This window comes from Gorilla gorilla, chromosome 4 (genome assembly GCF_029281585.2).
Source record: "Gorilla gorilla gorilla isolate KB3781 chromosome 4, NHGRI_mGorGor1-v2.1_pri, whole genome shotgun sequence".
Classification (NCBI taxonomy): domain Eukaryota; kingdom Metazoa; phylum Chordata; class Mammalia; order Primates; family Hominidae; genus Gorilla; species Gorilla gorilla.
The window spans coordinates 143,275,297-143,294,960 of record NC_073228.2 but is presented as its reverse complement, the minus strand read 5'-3'; the positions used below and the strand labels follow the sequence as shown (position 1 = coordinate 143,294,960).

Here is a 19,664-nt window from a genome sequence, read left to right as displayed (position 1 = left end):
TAGTTGCAAAGGGCTATTTAAATGAAGTCAGGAGAGCTCAGCACGCTTTAGCTCCAGCTGGTTCACTTGGCTTGCCTGTTGTCTTATTTTTCTACTGGGTAAAATAGGCCAATACTCTATCCTTAACAAACCTAGCTGGGAACAAGGACCTTGAAAAAGGCAAGGAAGGGTCAGGCGCGTTGGCTCACGCCTGTAATCCCAACGCTTTGGGAGGCCAAGGTAGGTGGATCACTTGAGTTCAAGAGTTCGAGACCAGCCTGGCCAACATGGTGAAACCCCATCTCTACTAAAAATACAAAAGTTAGCCGGGCATGGTGGCGGGTGCCTGTAATCCCAGCTACTGAGGATGCTGAGGCAGGAGAATCGCTTGAACCCAGGAAGCAGAGGTTGCAGTGAGCCGAGATCACGCCATTGCACTCCAGTCTGGGTAACAGAGCAAAACTCCATCTCCAGAAAAAAAAGAAAAAGGCAGGGAAGGAGTGTTTGCCATATCCCGTACCATGTATTTCTTTTTCTTTCTTTTCCAGGAAATATTCATATGTTTTCAAATGTGACAGATGACACTCACTATTACCGTCGACGGCACCGACATGAGAGGACCCAGACTCAGAAGGAGGAGGAAGAAGAGAAACCTCAGGTACCTAGGGAGGGAGGAGCGCTGCTGCCCATAAACAGTTGTACTTGGCCAACGTAGATGGTACATGGTCAAGTTTTAGAAGTTGAACTTGAGATATGTTGCTTTAGGAAAGATGTGCTTTAGGGAAGCAAAAGCAATGGTTAGAAGAGCTGGAAAATTGGCCTAAATAGGCAGAATGGTATCCCCTCCCTCTGCCCATTCTTGGGTGGCTCTCCCAGAATCTCAGCAATCTGTGGGGCTGACTTCATCAAGGCTTTTTTTTTTTTTTTGAGAGAGGGTCTCACTGTCACTCAGGTTGGAGTACAATAGTAGAAACACAGCTCACTACAGCATCAAACTCCAGGGCTCAACCAATCCTCCCACCTCAGCCTCTCATGTAGCTGGGACTATAGGTGCATGCCACCATGCCCAGCTCATTTTTTGTAGAGATTATTTCTCACCACGTTTCCCAGGCTGGTCACAAACTCCTGGGCTCAAGTGATCCTCCTGCCTTGGCTTCCCAAAGTGCTAGGATTACAGGCATGAGCCACCGCTCCGGCTTCAAAATTTTCTTGGCTGCAGAAAATAGGAATCCTCTTCAAAATATTTAGAACTAAAGGGGGTTTAAGGTAAGGGATCAAAAGAGTCTCATGAAGCTCAAGGACAAGAAGCACAGCTGGGCCTCATGACAGACAGGAACAAGGAACTGGGATACTGTCAGGCTCCCAAGCAGCTGTGCTCTGCAGGACTCTTTGGGCCCAGATTGTCTCCAGTTTTCCTGCCACTCTTTGCCTCTGTTTTGTTTTCACCAAGCAGCTTTGCTTGTTCTACTTCCATTTGCAAATAGCCAGTCTACAGTGCCTGAGAGTGTGTGTTCTTCCTTAAAGTGATGACCCAGAAGTGAAAGGTGATGAGTCTCAACCCCACATTCCTAGGAGAGAAAACGTGATTACCTCTGCCAGAGTTGGATGTCCCCTGAGTCCAATCAGCTGTGGCCAAGCATGATGCTAACCTGGCTCCTAGAGCCCCACTCCTGTAAGAGGCACAGTCTGGGCAGGTTTACCTAGAGATGTTTGCTTCATTGGTCTTATTAATGGGGCTGCAGGGGGATTACTGGGTGTCAATCCAGGTTGTTGTTGGACCTCCTTCAGCCTGCTCAGCAGAGAGAGTAAAGGTTATTTGGTATAGATTGAGTATCCCTTATCTGAAGTAAATTGGACCAGTAGTATTTCAGATTTCAGATTTTTTTTTTTTTTTTTTTGGATTTTGGAAATTTGCATTATACCATTATACATTTGACAATTCCTAATCTGAAAATCTGAGGCTGGGTGCTATGGCTCACACCTGTAATCCTAACACTTTGGGGGACTGAGGCAGGAGAATTGCTTGAGCCTAGGAGTTTGAGACTAGCCTGGGCAATATGGCAAGACCTTGTCTCTACAAAAATTTAAAAATTAGCTGGACACGGTGGTGTGCACCTGTGGTCCCAGCTTCTCAGGAGGCTGAGGTGAGAGAATCATCAGAACCCAGGAGGTCAAGGCTGCAGTGAGCCATGTTTGTGTCACTGTACTCTAGCCTGGGTGACAGAGCAAGACCATGTCTCAGAAAAAAAAAAAAAAAAAAAAGGAAATCCAAAATGCTCCAATGAGCATTTCCTTTAAGTGTCATCCTGGTACTCAAAAAGTTCTAGATTTTGGAGCATTTGTGATTTTGAATTTTCTGATTAGGACTGCCCAACCTGTACTTCTCAGCTGAAAGTACAGCCTTCCCAGAAAAGCCTAGGGCTTTGTGGATCCTCCTATGCAGTGCATTGATAATTTGTTATTTTATTTGGGGCAACTATCTTATTTTCAATAAGCTTTATATTGATAAAGAACACTTACAGGCCAGGCGCAGTGGCTCACACCTGTAATCCCAGCACTTTGGGAGGCCGAGGTGGGCAGATCACGAGGTCAGGAGATCGAGACCATCCTGGCTGCGGTGAAACCCTGTCTCTACTAAAAATACAAAAACTTAGCCGGGCGTGGTGGCGGGTGCCTGTGGTCCCAGCTACTCGGGAGGCTGAGGCAGGAGAATGGCGTGAACCCGAGAGGCGGAGCTTGCAGTGAGCCGAGATCGCACCACTGCACTCCAGCCTGGGCGACAGAAAAAAAAAAAAAAAAAAGAACACTTACAGCAAGTTTTTATTTTTTTTTCTTTTTCAGACTACGTATTCTGCATTTATTCAGCTACTTCCAGTTCTTGTGATTGTGATTATATCTGTCATTACTCAGCTGCTGGCTACTAATCCCCCATATAGTCTGTTCTATAAATCGTAAGTCTGATATTTCTAAATCTTTCTCAGTAACAGTCTGGGGGTGAAAGACTTGAAGGTTTTGCTGATACATTACTAACATTTCATTTCACCTTTTGCTGTAGAAAACACCGATTTGATGTTTAAAGGAACAGCTGGGTAGTCATGGTGCTGAGACTCAAAAATACTGAGGCCGTCTCCTGTGTGCCTCGGGAAGTAGATTGTCTTGTTCTATAGTGACATCATCTGGTCAGCTGCAGAACAGCAGTAACTGGTTTTTGAAGGATCAGTAGAATTTAAGGTTTAGATGAACTCATCACACCATGGTAGAGTTAGAAAGACTCTGTTAAGCTGTTGATAGGATTGCTGGACCCTGTGGGTCTCGGAGCATAGTATTAATAATGGGGATCAAGTGATTATTTTCAATTTTTTTGTTTTTGTTGAAAATAGAGAAATTCCTTGTAATGCTTTTTGCATATAGATTATAAACTCTGATAGGATTTTAAAAAATTTCTTCAATTAATTCTTTCAGTTGATTCAGTCCCCAAAGTTTGGTCCCCAGACCAGCCATCGTCAGCATCAACAGGCAACATGTTAGAAAGGCAGATTCTAGGGCCCCTCTATATCCATTGAATTAGAGGCTCTGGGGGTATGACCAGAAGTCTGAGTTTTAAAAAACCCTCTAGATAATTCTGGTCCACACTGAAGTTTGAGAATCACTAGATTATCTTTTTTGTTAATAATGAATAATAAATTATTATTCATTATTATAATTTAGTGGGAAAAAACCTTTTAAAAGTAGAATTTATTAGACAATATATAACAGGAAGAGTCTTTGTCAGTGATCACTGTAGACAAGACTATCATTCCAGGTCAATCCAGGTCAGTATTTCCTTTTTTGTTTGTTTTTGTTTTTTGAGACAGAGTCTCACTCTGTCGCCTGGGCTGGAGTGCAGTGGTGCAATCTGGGCTCACTTCAACCTCCACATCCCTGGTTCAAGCAATTCGTGTGCCTCAGCCTCCTGAGTAGCTGGAATTACAGGCGGCACGCACCACCACACCCGGCTAATTTTTATATTTTAGTAGAGACAGGGTTTCACTATGTTGGCCAGGCTGGTCTCAAACTCCTAACCTCAGGTGATCCGCCCACCTTGGCCTCCCAAAGTGCTGGGATTACAGGCATGAGCCATCGCACCCGGCTAGTATTTTCCTTTTACAGAGAGTGAAGCGGAGGCTGAAAGAGAGGTTTTTTTTGTTGTTGTTTTTGTTTTCGAAGCAGTCTTGCTCTGTCACCCAGGCTCCCAGGCTGAAGTGCAGTGGTGCAATCTTGGCTCACTGTAATCTCCTTCTCCCAGGTTCAAGCTATTCTCATGCCTCAGCCTCCTGAGTAGCTGGGATTATAAGCATGTGCCACCACACCTGGCTAATTTTTGTATTTTTTAGTAGAGACTGGGTTTCACCATGTTAGCTGGGCTGGTCTCGAACGCCTGACCTCCACCTTTCTTGGCCTCCCAAAGTGCTGGGATTACCGTCATGAGCCACTGCACCTAGCCTTCATAGAGAGGTTTTTGCCATCAGGCCACACTGGCCCGATTCCCTCTGTTTCCCAGCTTCTCATGTTTTTCCATATGGCACTTTAGCTTTCTTTCTTGTGAGGCCAGCGGGGTAAGCACAGACCTGCTCTGTAAGCTCCCCCAAAACCTCAGAGTGAGGGGAGAGCAGTCATGGCTTCAGCTCTTACTCTAATTAGAGAGGATCAAAGGAGAGGGCCGGAAAAAGGCCAAATAAAATATAGCCCCTTTAATGTAGAATTTGTCCAGTTTAAAGAAAACCATTTCTGTCACATTGTTTTAACTTGAGTTTGAGGTCCCTTCTATGTTTCCTTATGGTTAGAATTATTCAGCTCAGTACTCTTATTAATGTTGCTGAGCACCAGATACCTTTGGATGTCTTGGACCCACAGAGAGTTAGCTCTAAAGCATCATTGAAATCTTTTGTCTGAGTTTCTTGCAGTTCTCAGTTAGCAGCTGTGTGCGAAGTACTTTTTATCATGTCCAAAATATTGCTTCTAGGTTGGTGTGAGCTATCTGTTTTTTTTGTAAATAATTTGCTATATAACATAATCAGTTCATTCAACCAGCATTTATAATAGCCTACTCTGTCAGGTACCATACTAGATCCTACACAATGTAAAAATTGTTTGTTTTAAGCATTCAGCATTCTACTTTTAGCACAGAGAGCTGTATAAGAGAAGTGAGTCCTTTAAGAGAATAAACTATTTATGCTGAAGCTGAATTCATAGTATGAACTTGCTTACATAATACAATTATGATGATGTTATACTTACAACTTTGCTAGGGAAATAAGAAGTGTTGGGTATATTAGAAAATGATATCTGCCTCTGCTCTATGAGCAGATGCTGATGATGGTATCTGTGAGGGCAGTGCTAAGAGTAATATTGCCAAATATTATGAGCTCACATGAGCCTCTCTCTCCTTGTTTCAGGACCTTGGGCTACACCATTTCTAGAGAAACTCAGAACCTGCAGGTGCCTTACTTTGTGGATAAAAACTTTGACAAGGCCTACAGAGGAGCTTCTCTGCATGACCTGGAGAAAACAATAGAGAAGGATTACATTGATTATATCCAGACTAGTTGTTGGAAGGAGAAACAACAAAGTAAGATACTGTAAAAGGAGCATTAGCTGGTGGCTGTGGTTCCCAGCAGGAGGCACCCCCAGCCTCCTGATCCCTCCTCTCTTCTTGTTTGAGGCTACGCATGTTTATGTGAACAGAGTCAGAGGACAAACGCCATTCAGGATACTACAAAAAAGTAGGGGAAATTTATTGACAGGATACATGTGGCCAGGACTTGGAAATCTTAGGAATTTAGGTGGCACTAGTCACCTGTCTGTATGTCTGTCTCTCTTTGAGTCTCTACCTCTCTCTGCCCATCTGCCCCCTCTCCTCTCCCCACCAGCTGCCTTCCTTTCTTTCTTCCAGCTTCCCTTTTTCATAACCTTGTTTGCCATGGTTTACAGTGCTTGCCACACTGCTTATCACTCTCTCAAATTCCCCAGTCTCACCAGTCAGTGCCCCTTTCTGCAGCACACACCTCTGTAAGTTCTTGGTGCTCGCTGATTTGGTCCACAGTTTCCCAATTCCACACTCCCTAGAGGGAAATCTGATCGAGCCAGCCTAACTTTTTGAAACAGAACAAAGGTTTAGAGGTTTCTGGTATGGAATGAGGTGTCCCCTACCCTCACCTCCAGCTGGTTGTGGCCACACAGAACAAAAGCGACCCCCTGGGTCTGCCCTTTTGGGTGTGGCAGGCCTTCCCCCCTATTTCCCTCTCTGGAGACAGTGGGGATGACAGCATCTGCCACTGGCTTACAGCTCCAGCAAGTGTTACTAGGAGTGTCTGCAGCAGGGGTAGCCCCGTCTCAGTCAACAGCTTCACCTTTGGTCCCACTTGAATTCTACACACACATACCGCATTAGTGACTGTGTCTTCTAAAACTTGGTTTTGATTATTTTTATTTTCTTTTTTATTTTTCAGGAGGTACCCTTTTAACTGAAGTTTTGGCTCATGTTTAAAAAGCAAATTCTGACTCATTTCTAAAGCCTTATTACTGAGTATCATTAAATACCTAATGAAGTCTGATAAAATTAGCTCTTCAGTCACAGTGCTGCTAAGCCCTCATTGACCATCACACACTCCCAACCCCGCCCTCAAGTTAAGCTCTCCTTCCTCTGTGTTCTTAAAGCACTTTGTTCAGCCTGCTAACATAGTACCAATCACACAGTGTTAGAGTTCCAGGGATATATGTCAGTCTCCCCTGCGAGACTATGGGCTGTCTGGGAATAAGAACTTGGTCTTAACTAATTTTGTGTCCCAGGGTTCTGGCACAGTCCTTGCTTCAGAACAGGTGCTCAACAAATGTCTTTTGAAGAGAGGATTCTCAGGAGTAGAAAACAATGAAAATGCTGAGGATTGTGAATAACAACAGCAGGGTTAGTGTCCTAGCTCACCCTTAGGGACCTGGTCTCTGCCCCCTATTTCTGTACGGCAAAGTCGTACTGTTCTCTCAAGGTGCATTAGGAAGTTGGTGAGCAATGACTCTGGGATATAAGAGGAAATTAAACAGGAAGAGGAAATTCCAATTTATTGAAAAACACTGAGGATTCAGGAAATACTCTACCCCATTGCTAAACTAGATTTTACAAGAATCAAAAATCAGGAAAGAATTTTAGAGCAGGATAAAGGCCTCATATTAAAAGGCAGTATATAGGCCAGGCATGGTAGCTCATGCCTATAGTCCTAGCACTTTGGGAGGCCGAGGCAGGAGGATCACTTGAGTCCAGGAGTTTGAGACCAGCCTGGGAACCCCATCTCTAGAAAAAGTATAAAAATAAGCCAGGTGTGGCAGCACATGCCTGTGGTTTCAGCTACTCAGGAGGTCGAGCCTGGGAGATCGAGGCTGCAGTGAGCTGTGATCACTCCACTGCACTCCAGCCTGGGCCACAGAGTGAGATCCTGTGTCAATAAAAAGGCAGTATATACATGGATCCAAATCAGGTGAAAGCCAGTGTATGTCCTGAAAATCCCCATTGTCTGGGTCCTGGGAGGGCTTTGACTTTGTTGCTTTCTGCAAGAACTGGATGAAAATCTGCATTTCACATTCTTCAAACACCCCCCTGCCCCACATCTTCCTCTGTGGCAGTAAGATGCTGGAATTATACAAAGAGCTCATGGTAAGGATTGCACCAGAGGTAGTTTCTCAGCTTTTGTCCCCATCCCCATGAGGCCTAGTTCAGAGCTTCGGCACTCTCCAGGTATAAATAAAAATCCAGTGAGTGGCCAGGTGTGGTGGCTCATGCCTGTAATACCAGCACTTTGGGAGGCCAAGGAGGGTGGATCACCTGAGGTCCGGAGTTCGAGACCAGCCTGGCCAACATGGCGAAACCCCATCTCTGCTAAAAATACAAAAATTAGCTGGGTGTGGTGGTGCGCACCTGTAGTTCCAGCTACTTGGGAGGCTGAGGCAGGAGAATCTCTTGAACCCAGGAGGCGGAGGTTGCAGTCTGCTGAGATCGTGCCACTGCACTTCAGCCTGGGTGACAGAGTGAGACTCCATCTAAAAAAAAAAAAAAAAAAAAAAAAAAAATCCAGTGAGTAAGCATGATGCGTGTACCCACAAGTTCCAAATGGCAGTTATCAGCACAAACCCCTTAAAAATCTATTTCTGGCATTTAAGTACAGCGGCTATGCAGAGCCTCCACACAACCCAAGTGCCATTTGAGAACAAGCAGCATCTGCCCTCCGAATCCAGCAGCAAGTGCAGCCAACAAGGTTAAATTTAGCACTTGGAGGTTGTAAAAATAAACCCACTTGAGAACAAAGTTCGCTCTTGGCAAAATACCAAATGCAAACTGTTTTTAGCAAGGTTAGCCATTGACTTTTTAAATCTTTGTTTGGTTCATTTATTTTTCTCTACTCTTCCTTAGAATGCTTAATCTGGGTGAAATTTTTTTCTTTTTTTTTTTTTTTTTTTGACAGAGTCTCGCTCTCTCGCCCAGGCTGGAGTGCAGTCACGCAATCTTGGCTCACTGCAACCTCCACCTCCCAGGTTCAAGCGATTCTCCTGCCTCAGCCTCCTGAGTAGTTGGGACTATAGGTGCATGCCACCGTGCCTGGCTAATTTTTGTAGTTTTTAGTAGAGACGGGGTTTCAAGGATGTTGGTCAGGCTGGTCTCGAACTCCTGACCTCAGGTAATCCGCCCACCTCGGCCTCCAAAGTGCTGGGATTACAGGCGTGAGCCACCACACCCGGCCAATCTGGGCAAACTTTTATGAGTAATCCCTAACTATAAACACTAATTGTCCTGTTTACTTCTTCGCAGCTGCATCTAGATAGTAAACCTGATGCCAGGGCAAGTGGCCACACCACTAGGCTGGGCTGGACGAAGGTAGCAGGCAGGAACTGCCTCTTGGCCTAGCTGAGCTGAGCTGAGCTCCTGGCCCAGACTGGTAGAGGAGCACTTCTTTCCACACCCTTGAGCAGGATAACCTAGTGGGTAGAAGCTTAGGCTTTGAAATGGGGATAGAATCCACTTCCTCCTAGAGAGGTTGTGTGGGTTATGGAAGATGGTATGGGTGTAACTCTTAGCACCGTGTCTGGCACATAGAAAGTGCCTAATTTCTGGTGGAGTCCTGGCTTTACCTGGCTTTGCACTGTAGACTGGATGTAGCACCATCTCATGGGGCTGGATCATGAGGGCAGTTGGGATCTGTTGCGGTCTTTCAGCTGTTGAGACCAATCTGGGCTCTTTTGCAGAGAACCTTAGGAGAGGTTCTGGGTCTTGCTTCTCTTGGCAATTTGCCTGAGTCAGTTTATCTTTAAGGCTCAATGCTCTGTCCATCTGTTACAGTAGCATTCAGAGGAAGGGGAACTTTCTGCTAAGAAGAAAAGGTATTCTCTGGAACCTGCCACTCCCCCAAATTTTTTTAAATTACTTAGAATTTATTGACTATTAACAGAATTTGTCAAAAGTAGCATATTCTTCAAGTTGACCCTTTGTTCATTGAAGGATGAAAGGATTCACTGGCAGTTTGGAGAGAAGTTGCTCTAAGCTTGGTAGTGGGGATGTGGGACATGATTCCTTGAAACACTGACCTTGTATAAGGTCATTGCTCTGGAGCAGGGGTCTCTGAGCTGGTTTCAGTGAACTTTATGAAAAGCAATGTGATATTTTGAGAAAAGCAGTTATCTTTCATCAGCTTGTTGAAGTGGCCTTCAATGTAGAAAATATAAAGAGTCACTAGCCCTTAATGTTTCCTGGAACAAGATTTCAGGGAATGAGGCATTTAGAAAAGTTGAGCAAATGGAAAACCTGAGGAAATCATTTCAAACAAAAGCAAAACCACAGAATCTGTTTCAATACTGGTGTAACTGTGACTCTAGAGGACTAAAGGCATAGACTGACTTCACAGAGGCCTCCTGGGCAAGGTTACCCACATGCCAAAGTAGCCTGAGATTGGAGTTAGTGCCGAGCCCTGGGCAGGATGCAGGAGCAGAGAGCTTTCATTTGGATATGGCCCATGATCCTCCATGACGCCCCATCACCTGCAAGGATGACTGTGCCAAGGCAAGCCCTGGCTAGCAGGCGCTGCAGGCACCCTCACCAAGCAGGCAGAGCACATTGTTCTGGAGCCTGGGAGACCCACTGCTTGCCAAGCAACTGCTGGGCTAGAGCCCAGGCTGTGCAGCCTCCATTGTAGAGGGATGGTTTTTATGCATATCCACCCCTCACTCTGGAGTCCTGCACTTAATCTGCACTTTGGGCCTTACTTGGGGGTAAATAGCATCATTGTGCGCAGAAATGCCAGACAGTGTTTTGTGTTGATAGAAACGTATTCAGAAAGCAATGCCCATTGTTCCCCCGGCTAAATAATAATTCCGTTTCCAGGCAGTTTGCTGATTAATCAGACAGGTGTCATTCGTTCCACCAAGAAAAACAAAATCTGTCAGCAAGATGATTAAGAATAGATAGGCATATTTCAAAACAATTAAAATAGCATTTTTACAAGTCTGGTCCTTTAAACATTGAGTAGCTGCCTGCTGTTGGAGGCTTTCAGGAAACACACACCACATCCAAGCATGCCATCCTGTTAATATGCAATACGTCTCTAAAGGTGCTCTTCAGGCATTCCTCCCTGAATATGTCTGAAACCTCACAAAAGAATAAAAAATACAGGCAACCAAACCACCGTTGAGTCGGGAAACACAGCAGAGATTATATTCTGGTTAAAAATAGAATGACCTTCTCCACCATAAAGAGAAAATGAAATTAATTTAGTCAAGGAGACAAAGGTCACCGGATCCAGATGATTCAACTTTTAGAAAGGCCCAGCTGCCTTTGGCCTTTGAGTTGGGGACCCTACGTGTGGTGAGGGAATGAACAGCGCCAGTAGTGCCCTGGCCTTCTGTGGACGCACACCCGGCAGCAGTAGGCTCTGTGTGCCTTCGCACATGTGAGTTATGATGCAGCAATGCAGGAGAAGAATAAAGCAGCTGTCTGTTTCAGATGACAGGAATAGGCCACTGGACTCCATTCTCTCCCAGCTGCTGTTGGAATCCCGTTTGTAGGAGGCTATAGGGTGGTCTCACTGCACACGCGCAGGTTTCCTAAGTCTGGTGCCAAATGTTTTCTTGGTAAGAACTAAGTCCAGTGCTTTTATAAGAGAGCACAGATACTGTTGGACTGCAGGGTCACAGGTGCCCTTTAATCCTCCACACCTGGTCTAGTACCTAAGACGTGTTTTGTGAATAAATGATTAAATGTTTCTTATATTTAATTGTAAGAAAAAGCTTGAAATGAAGTAAAAGGAGCTTTGACTCCAGAAACATTGAAATGAAACAAAGGAGTTCAGCTCTTGATGAATTGGTTACCTCTTTTATCTTTCAGAGTCAGAGCTGACAAATTTGGCAGGATTATACAGAGATGAACGATTGAAACAGAAAGCAGAGTCGCTGAAACTTGAAAACTGTGAGAAACTTTCCAAACTCATTGGCCTACGCAGAGGTGGCTGAGAGGATAATGGTCCTACGCAGGGCTGGGGTTTTGCTACTTGTTCCTATTTATGTTCCTGATTCCATTTTATAATACAAAATTAGGTAATGATGAACACTTTACTATTTGCTAACTTTGTTGGTTGGGCAGAGTGGCAGGAGCATGGGCACGAGAGCCAGATGTGTCTTCACAGGATCCTTCCTGGGGAGTGGCTCCAGGGGCCAGGAGTAGTTCATCAAAGTTAAATTAATGGCAAGGCATTGGATTCCGTCTCCCTGCTCCATGCCTACCCTGCCTATGTGAATGGAGTTCAGGGCATCCCAGAGCAGATCCGTGCTTTCTTCCTTCTTCCCTTCTTCAGTGAAGTCTTAAGAACCAGGCATTCCTAGGCTTAGCCAAAGCTTAATATTAGTTATTTACACTGTCTACCAAGAATTATACCTCTCCCTTCATTAGAGTCATCATCTCCGCCAAGATTTAGCCTTTGGAACATGTTCCTGCCCAGCTTTCCATTTTCTAGGGGAATATGGAGAAATTTAAACTATTGTAGTCAATAGTTTTCTATTATTCCAATCTCTGCTCAGTTAATAGCATTAGCAAACTGCCTAATTTGAGATTCCTTTATTTCCTTAACCCTCTCTCTTTTAGAGAGTCCAGAAATTAAAACTACTGAGCAGCATCTGTAGGCGGGGGCCAGGGTGAAGGTATAATGCAAGACCGAGCCTCATCTCCTCCACGAAGCCTCCCTACTCCATCATAGAACCCAGAGAATATCCCTTCGGTCATTTCCCCTCAGTATCATCATTGGTGTCATCGCACTTGGGCTGAGTTCCTACATCCCACAGAGGCAGATGGTCCGACCCAGGAGGAGGCATTGCCAGCTCTCCAGGCTGTTTGCTCAAGCCTAGAGATAGAGGAGACAGATCCTCTCTCCTTGGATATGGGGGTCTAGTGTTGGCCCCAGCAGCCACTTTGTTTAACCCAGTATCCTATAGTTTGTGATTTGAGATGATTTTTCATTCATTCAACATTTATTGAGTGCCTACTATAAAAGCAGGCGCTCTCACACATATTTTCTTACTTAAACCTCCTCACAACTCTGAAGTAGATGTATTATCCTTGGTTCTATGAATGAGAACATTGGCCCAGAGAGGATGACCCAGGTCTTGTAGTGGCAGAGCAAGACGGTAGGCTGAGTGTCAAGTAGAAAGTGGGAGAGCATCCTCATGTCTCAGGTGATTCTAGCCAGACTGGCAAAGCAGAACCTTTCCCGAGGATGCCTCCGTCCTCCCCAACCCCATGACCCCTCATCTTTTCTGCGGCAATCTTGCATCTGTTCAGGACAACATCCCTGCTGCTCTTTAGGAAGCAGGACCCTGTCTAACATAAATTCTGTACACAAAATAAGAGGTCCCTCACAGGCAGGCAGCCCTCCCACTGGTGACTAGGAAGAATTCAGTCACTGCCTGGGCTGTGTGGTTCTGGGCCTTCCTGTGGAGCTGAGCTGCCTGAATTATCATGGCTCTGAACTTGGAAGGATCATTAAGTGACTGTAGCCTACACTCCACGCTTCCTTCATATTGGAAGAAAAGTTTCTGGTAGAGAGTCGGCCGGGTGCACTGGCTCAAGCCTGTAATCCCAGCACTTTGGGAGGCTGTGGCAGGTGGATCACCTGAGGTCAGGAGTTCAAGACCAGCCTGGCCAACACAGTGAAACCTCATCTCTACTAATAATACAAAAATTAGCCAGGTGTGGTGGCACATGCCTGTAGTCCCAGCTACTCGGGAGGCTGAGGCACAAGAATCGCTGCAACTTGCGAGGTGGAGGTTACAGTGAGCTGAGATCACGCCACTGCACTCCATCCTGGGCAACAGAGTGAGACTCGATCTCAAAAAAAAAAAAAAAAAAGAGAGAGTCTACATTAAACAGATTCCAAAGTAAAGTTTCTTCATCCCAATGCATGGCCATGATTTACACAGACGTGCCTAGCATGGCTCATCAAAATCTGAACGGTTGTTCCCTACCATGCCTCTGCAGGCTTTCCACAGAGTCAGGAGATGGGTTCACAGGTAAAGATTGGGGGCTTTAGTGGCTTGTAGGGGACAACTGCTCAGTTGCAGGGAGAGGGAGCATTTCTAGAAATAGCCAGATTTTGCTGCCCAACTAGATCTGTCCTCCTGGTTTTAGGGGGCCCTTCTTGATCCCCTCTGAGTGACTGAGGGAGGTTACATTGTAAAATATGTCCATGAGCCAAACAGGCTTATGGAAAGTTCTTCTACACACAAAAAAATCAAAGCTCTCCTCTGCCCATCCCCAACCACTGCTAGAAAATTGGCCATAATGAAACTGACTTGACAGGTTAAAAGACCCTGTCCTAGATGCCCAGGAATCAGGTAGTCACACATTTTATGGACTTCATGGCAGCGATGAGTAATCTGTGATGATACTAAATAGAGGCAATAATAACTAACTCCATTAAATGTCATGCTGATTGTCTGTTTTTATAGCACCGATGGTACTGTTTTATTTATTGCCAATAGACCACAACATTCACATCTGTTTTTCCTCAAGGGAACCGTATTTGCTTTTGGTTGAAGGATTTATCTATTTGATACTATCCAGAATATTGTTAAGCTATAATTTCCTGGGTTATATTTTAGATGGGTTGTCTGCATGGTGGTAAAATAAGCTTTTTCCTCTCGCCTACATCCTTTGGAAGATCTCCTGATCATACGTAACTAGGTAGGGCTTATTCTTGCTGTCGGAGCTTGGTACCCAGCTCTAGACTGTTTCTTTGAGCATTACTGCAGATTGGAGACGTGTGTGATAGGAGCAGGGCTCAGAAACAGGGCTTGAGGCTCAAGCAGAAACTGAAGCTCTCATTCAAATGAAGATGCTCTCTCTACCGCATGATCGGCAGTGAGAAAAGGAGGATGAAAATCCTTCTCATCACAAAGAGCTTGAAGGAATCCACGTCCCCAGATTAGCAACCCTAGAGTTCATCTGCTCAGGCCGGGAAATGTGTAAGCTTCCTTGATCAGCTCCAGGCCTCACAGCACGGGAGCAGTGACCAGTAAGGAAACGTCACTGCTGTGCTTTCTGTTGGAAATTGTTAGAAAATACAGTGAACTGGCCAGGCACAGTAGCTCATGCCTGTAATCCCAGCACATTGAAAGGCTGAGGCAGGCAGATCATTTGAGGTCAGGAGTTCAAGACCAGCCTGGCCAACATGGTGAAACCCTGTCTGTACTAAAAATACAAAAATTAGGCGGGCATGGTAGCACGTGTCTGTAATCCCAGCTCCTCAGGAGGCTGAGGCAGAAGAATCCCTTGAGCCTGGGAGGCAGAGGTTGCAGTAAGCTGAGATCACATCATTGCACTCCAGCCTGGGTGACAGAGCAAGACTCTGTCTCAAAAAAGAAAAAAAAAAAAGAAAATACAGTGAACTCCAGATGCCACTGGAACATAGGTTCCAGCAGCCTGGCCAAGCTATGTGTCATTCTTTTTCCTCATGATACCCAGGATGGGCTTTGTGAGGAGGCACTGTGCGGTTCCAGTGGCTTTCTGTTACAGCTGGCCACACCATACAAGCAAGTACATCATCTGCATGCACTGCTCCTCACAGGAGCTTGCACTTCATTCATATTTATTCTGCCCTCATTTAAGGTGTAAGCTTAGTGTCCTAATATATTTATTTTTGGAAAGGGCCAAGTTACAAAACATCTTTTTTTTGAGGCTGCACTGTTGATATGTCATGCAGTGGCCACCAAGAAAGTATATACTCGTGTTAGATACTGATTACATCATTTACATCACACTCAGTATTTGGAATTAAAGATGTGAATGTTCTGTGACCAGAGTAGGGATGACACAAATGGAATCAGCTCCTGGTGGACTAAGAATCTTGAAAAAATCTGGCCACCTCATCCACTACATCTGGATTGAGTGTACTGCAACAAAGAAAAACATTAAACGATTTTATATTAAAAGAATGGCTACTTTTCCTTGGTTCTTTTACCTTTGCCCATGGCATCCTTGGCCACTGCACATCGCCTGACTCCCTTGGAGCCACTTCCGACTAAAGAAGCTTTTGACGCCTGCTCCAGTCTTCCCTCACCCGTCAGTGGGATTATTTGCATTTAGAATAGTAGATAGCATTGTTGGCATCAGTTCCACATTTTCTACCAGATAACAGCAGTTGCAGTACCTCACAGCCAATATACAGATCAAAACTACACTTAGCATCAGAAATTCAGGTGTTATCCCAGTTCCTTGCTGGCTTTGGTCCTAGTGGCCCATATTTAGGAAAGTTTTGGTTTAAAAATATAGTAAATGATATTTACATGATCCTAACTGGCCATGATAGCTTTCATTTGAAAAAGAAAGTGAGATGAGATTCAATTCAGCAATGATTGAGAACTTACTCTGAGCCAGGTGGGCTGGGTTTTTGGAATGGGGGTCAGGGAACAGGTGAGGCCCAACACCAAGACTCCTGGAGCTCACATCTAATGGGGAGGCCAGGCTTTCCACAGTGCTCCCCAGTGCAATGAATAGCTAAAGGGAGACCAAGGGGACCACAGACTGTATAACAAAGGGATTTAACCCAGTCTGAGGGGTTAGTGAAAGCAACTCTGAGGAAGAAATATGTGAAATATAATCACCCTTCCTACAGAGATGAGTAGATTTTTATTTAGTGAAGGAGAACGGAAGCAAGACTTCCAGTGCTCCCATTTCCATCACTAGCACTTCCACCCATCCAAGTGCCAAAGTCAGCAACCCAAGCCAGGCACGGTTTTGCACACCTGTATCCCAGCTACCTCCAGAGGCTGAGGTGGGAGGATCACTTGAGGCCAGGAGCTTGAGACCAGCCTGAGTGATATAGCAAGACCCCGTCTCTAACAATAAAATTAAAAAGTTGGCCAGGCACAGTGTCTCACACCTGTAATCCCAGCACTTTGGGAGGCTGAGGTGGGTGGATCACCTGAGGTCGGGAGTTTGAGACCAGCCTGACCAACATGGAGAAACCCCCATCTCTACTAAAAATACAAGAATTAGCCAGGCATGATGGCAGGTGTGTGTAATCCCAGCTACTCAGGAGGCTGAGGCAGAAGAATCGCTTGAACCTGGGAGTCGGAGGTTGCAGTGAGCCAACATTGCGCCATTGCACTCTAGTCTGGGCGACAGAGTAAGACTCCGTCTCAAAAAAAAAAAAAAAAAAAAATTAAAAAGTCAAAAACCCAGGAAACTTTGTGTGGTAGACTTAATTTGGCATCCCCTAATATTTATGCCTTTGTGTAGTCCCTTTTCTAATCGGGGCTGGCCTTTGATCTTTAACCAACAGAATGTGGCAAAACTGGCAGCTTCCATTTTTGTACTTGGAGGGAAGCCAGCTACCATGTAAATTCAACTACCTGAGACCACTACACTAACCAAAGGAGAAGCCATACAGAAGAGAACCCAGCAACCAAGCTAACAGCAAGAACTGAGGACCCAAACACATAATTCAAGTTGAGCCATTTGTGTTACCCCAGATGATGGGCAGAGCAGAAATGTGCTGCCCCACCAAGTCCTGCTCAGACTGCAGAATTGTGAGCAAATAATAAAATGATTGCAGCCATTTTTTTGCAGGTGCAGTGGCTCATGCCTGTAATCCCAACACTTTAGGATGCTGAGCCAGGCAGATGGCTTGAGCCCAGGAGTTCAAGACCAGCCTGGGCAACGTGATGAAACCCTGTCTCTACCGAAAAATACAAAAATTAGCTGCACACCTACAGTTCCAGCTACTAGGAAGGTTAAGGTGGGAGGATCGCTTGAGGCCGGGAGGCGGAGGTTGCAGTGAGCTGGGATCGCGCCACTGTGCTTCAGCCTGGGCGACAGTGTAAGACTCTGTCTTTTAAAAAAAAAAAAAAAAAAAAGAAGTTGCTGTTTGAAGCCATTATATTTTATGGTGGTTTTTAGCAATAGACAGCCAAAACACCTTTTCCTTGTCCCCATATTCCCTCTCTCTGTTAAGTTCCATCAATTTTACCTCCAGAATATCCTAAACCTACTCTCATCTCTGACACTATCTGACTCTCAAACTACCATCCACTTTCACTGCAGTAGCCTTCTCAGTTAAAGTGGTCTCTGTGCACTTACACAGCCCCACTCCAATCTGTATACCTCACTGCAACCAAAGAGATCTTTTCCAAGCATAAATTGGATCACGTCATCCTCTTGCTTAAAATATTTCAGTAGCTTTCTTTTGTCCCTAAAATAAAAATCACCAAAATCCTTAGCATGGCCTACCTTGCTTAGCAAGGCTCTGCCAAGTTCTTGGTCTCTACCCACTACCCAAGCCCCCTCTTGCCCTATAATCTCTTTCTTTTATGCCATGCTACCCTTTAGTTACTACACTCTACCAGCCCCTTTTGCCCCAGGGACTTTGTGTATACTGTTTCCTCTTTCTGGTATCCCTACCTACTCACCTGCCCCTACCCTCTTTGCTAAGTGCTTCCTAGTTACCTTAATAGGCTTCAGCTCAAACATCACTTCCTCACAGAAGCTTTCCCTTGCACAGAATCTTAGCCCCACCTGGCTAAGTTTCTCTTTAGATTTATCTGGTTGTTTGATTATTGTCTGACTCTTCCCACTAGACTAAGTTCCTGACTGGTCTTACCTGAAATGAACCTTGAAGGGAGTGGTGCCCCATCTGTCATAAGGATTTGCTCTAGAAGTGCAGCCCAAATTCTTTGACACTACTCCCATTGAAAGGTGGTGGGGTGGGGGGGGACTCTGTGTGTCCTCCTCTAGAATCTAGACTCTGACTCCTTGACCAATAGAATACAGCAAAAATGACACTATGCCAGGTATCAGGCCCAGGCCTTAAGAAACTGGCATCTTCCATTTTCTGTCACTTTGAATGATTTCTCTTTAACCCAGTCTTCATGCTATCAGAAAGTCCAGGCAGCCTATGGAGAGGAACCAAGACCTTTGGTCCTCAGCCCTAGCAGAGCTCCCAGCTGACAGCACCAACTTGCCAGTCACGTGAGTGAGCCATGTTGGAACTGGAACTTCTAACTCCCCGTTGAACCATCCCAGCTCACACTGCATGGAGCAGAGATAAGCTTTCACCATTGAGCCTTGCCAAATTCCAGATTCATGAACAAAATGATTTTTTTCAATGACTTAAAAAAAATTGGGGGGTGGTTTATTATGCACCAATAGATAACCAGAACATCAGCCAAAATGACAAGCCTGTGCAGAAAGGCAACCCTTCCCTGGCAGGATCACAGAGCTGTTTGTGATGTCATGTCATCCTGAGTCTCACTGAGTCCCGGTTGACCAGGAGCCCAAAGTGCCTTTCAACATATAGAGGAGTCTGTGGCAGTGCCCAACCAGGGTGACCACCCCTCATGTCCATGCCAGGAAGCAGGTGCAGACCTGGATCCAGGGTTCTCTCTTGTTCATAAGCTTCCACCCCCAGGTGGCTGCTGGAGCCTACTGCTCTCCAGGGTTTTGCCCCAAATACGCAGAAAGCAGCCTGTTCCAGCTGGTGAAGGTGGATGTTGGATATCAAGGGACATCAAGCAGTGCCTCATGAAAGATCCTAGGGAGGAAATGCAGTTCTTGGGGAAGGCTCAGGAATCACTGCCCCAGAGGAATGTGCAGCTTTGTGCAGGGTGATTCAGGTGAACATTCACATTTGGTACACCAAGTTCTGAGAGGGTCTGTGCTGAGGCACACAACCTACACAGTGCCCTCTAGGCACACACTTTCCAGTACAGTAGCCAGTAGCCACACATGGCCATTTAAACTAAAAATTTAAAAATTTTAAAGAGCCATGATTAAGGTGATCTTCAGAAAATAATAAAAAAAAATTTAAAGCAATTTCTCAGTCACATGAGCTACGTTTCAACTGCTGAAGAGCCACATGTGGCTAGTGGCTATTGAATAGTGCAGCTGTAGAACATTTTCATCACTAGAAGTTCTATTGAACTGTATTGTTCTAGGCTCTTTAACAGAGGTCAGCCAGGCACAGTGGCTCACGCCTATAATCCCAGCACTGTGGGAGGCTAAGGTTGGCCGATCACCTGAGGTCAGGAGTTCAAGACCAGCCTAGCCAACATGGTGAAGCCCCGTCTCTACAAAAATACAAAAAAAATCACCTGGGTATGATAGCAGGTGCCTGTAATCCCAGCTA

General features: G+C 45.3%; 1 protein-coding gene across 10 annotated transcripts in view; it reads left to right on the top strand.

Moving 5' to 3' along the window:
* Window positions 1-17,099, top strand: part of DNAJC18 (DnaJ heat shock protein family (Hsp40) member C18) — a 35,970-nt gene extending 18,871 nt beyond the window's left edge. For 7 of the 10 annotated variants that reach the window (XM_031011245.3, XM_031011246.3, XM_031011249.3 and 4 more), the window contains 4 exons: window positions 528-637; window positions 2,821-2,930; window positions 5,415-5,587; window positions 11,378-13,991. In XM_031011245.3, the coding sequence (XP_030867105.2) occupies window positions 528-637; window positions 2,821-2,930; window positions 5,415-5,587; window positions 11,378-11,502 (518 nt within the window). In that variant the 3' untranslated portion in view covers window positions 11,503-13,991. Of the gene's footprint in view, window positions 1-527; window positions 638-2,820; window positions 2,931-5,414; window positions 5,588-6,807; window positions 6,923-11,377; window positions 13,992-16,823 lie in introns of those variants that run through there. The other 3 variants (XR_010133945.1, XM_063706805.1, XM_063706806.1) reach the window with 3 other exon arrangements.
* The last annotated feature ends 2,565 nt before the right edge of the window (window positions 17,100-19,664 follow it).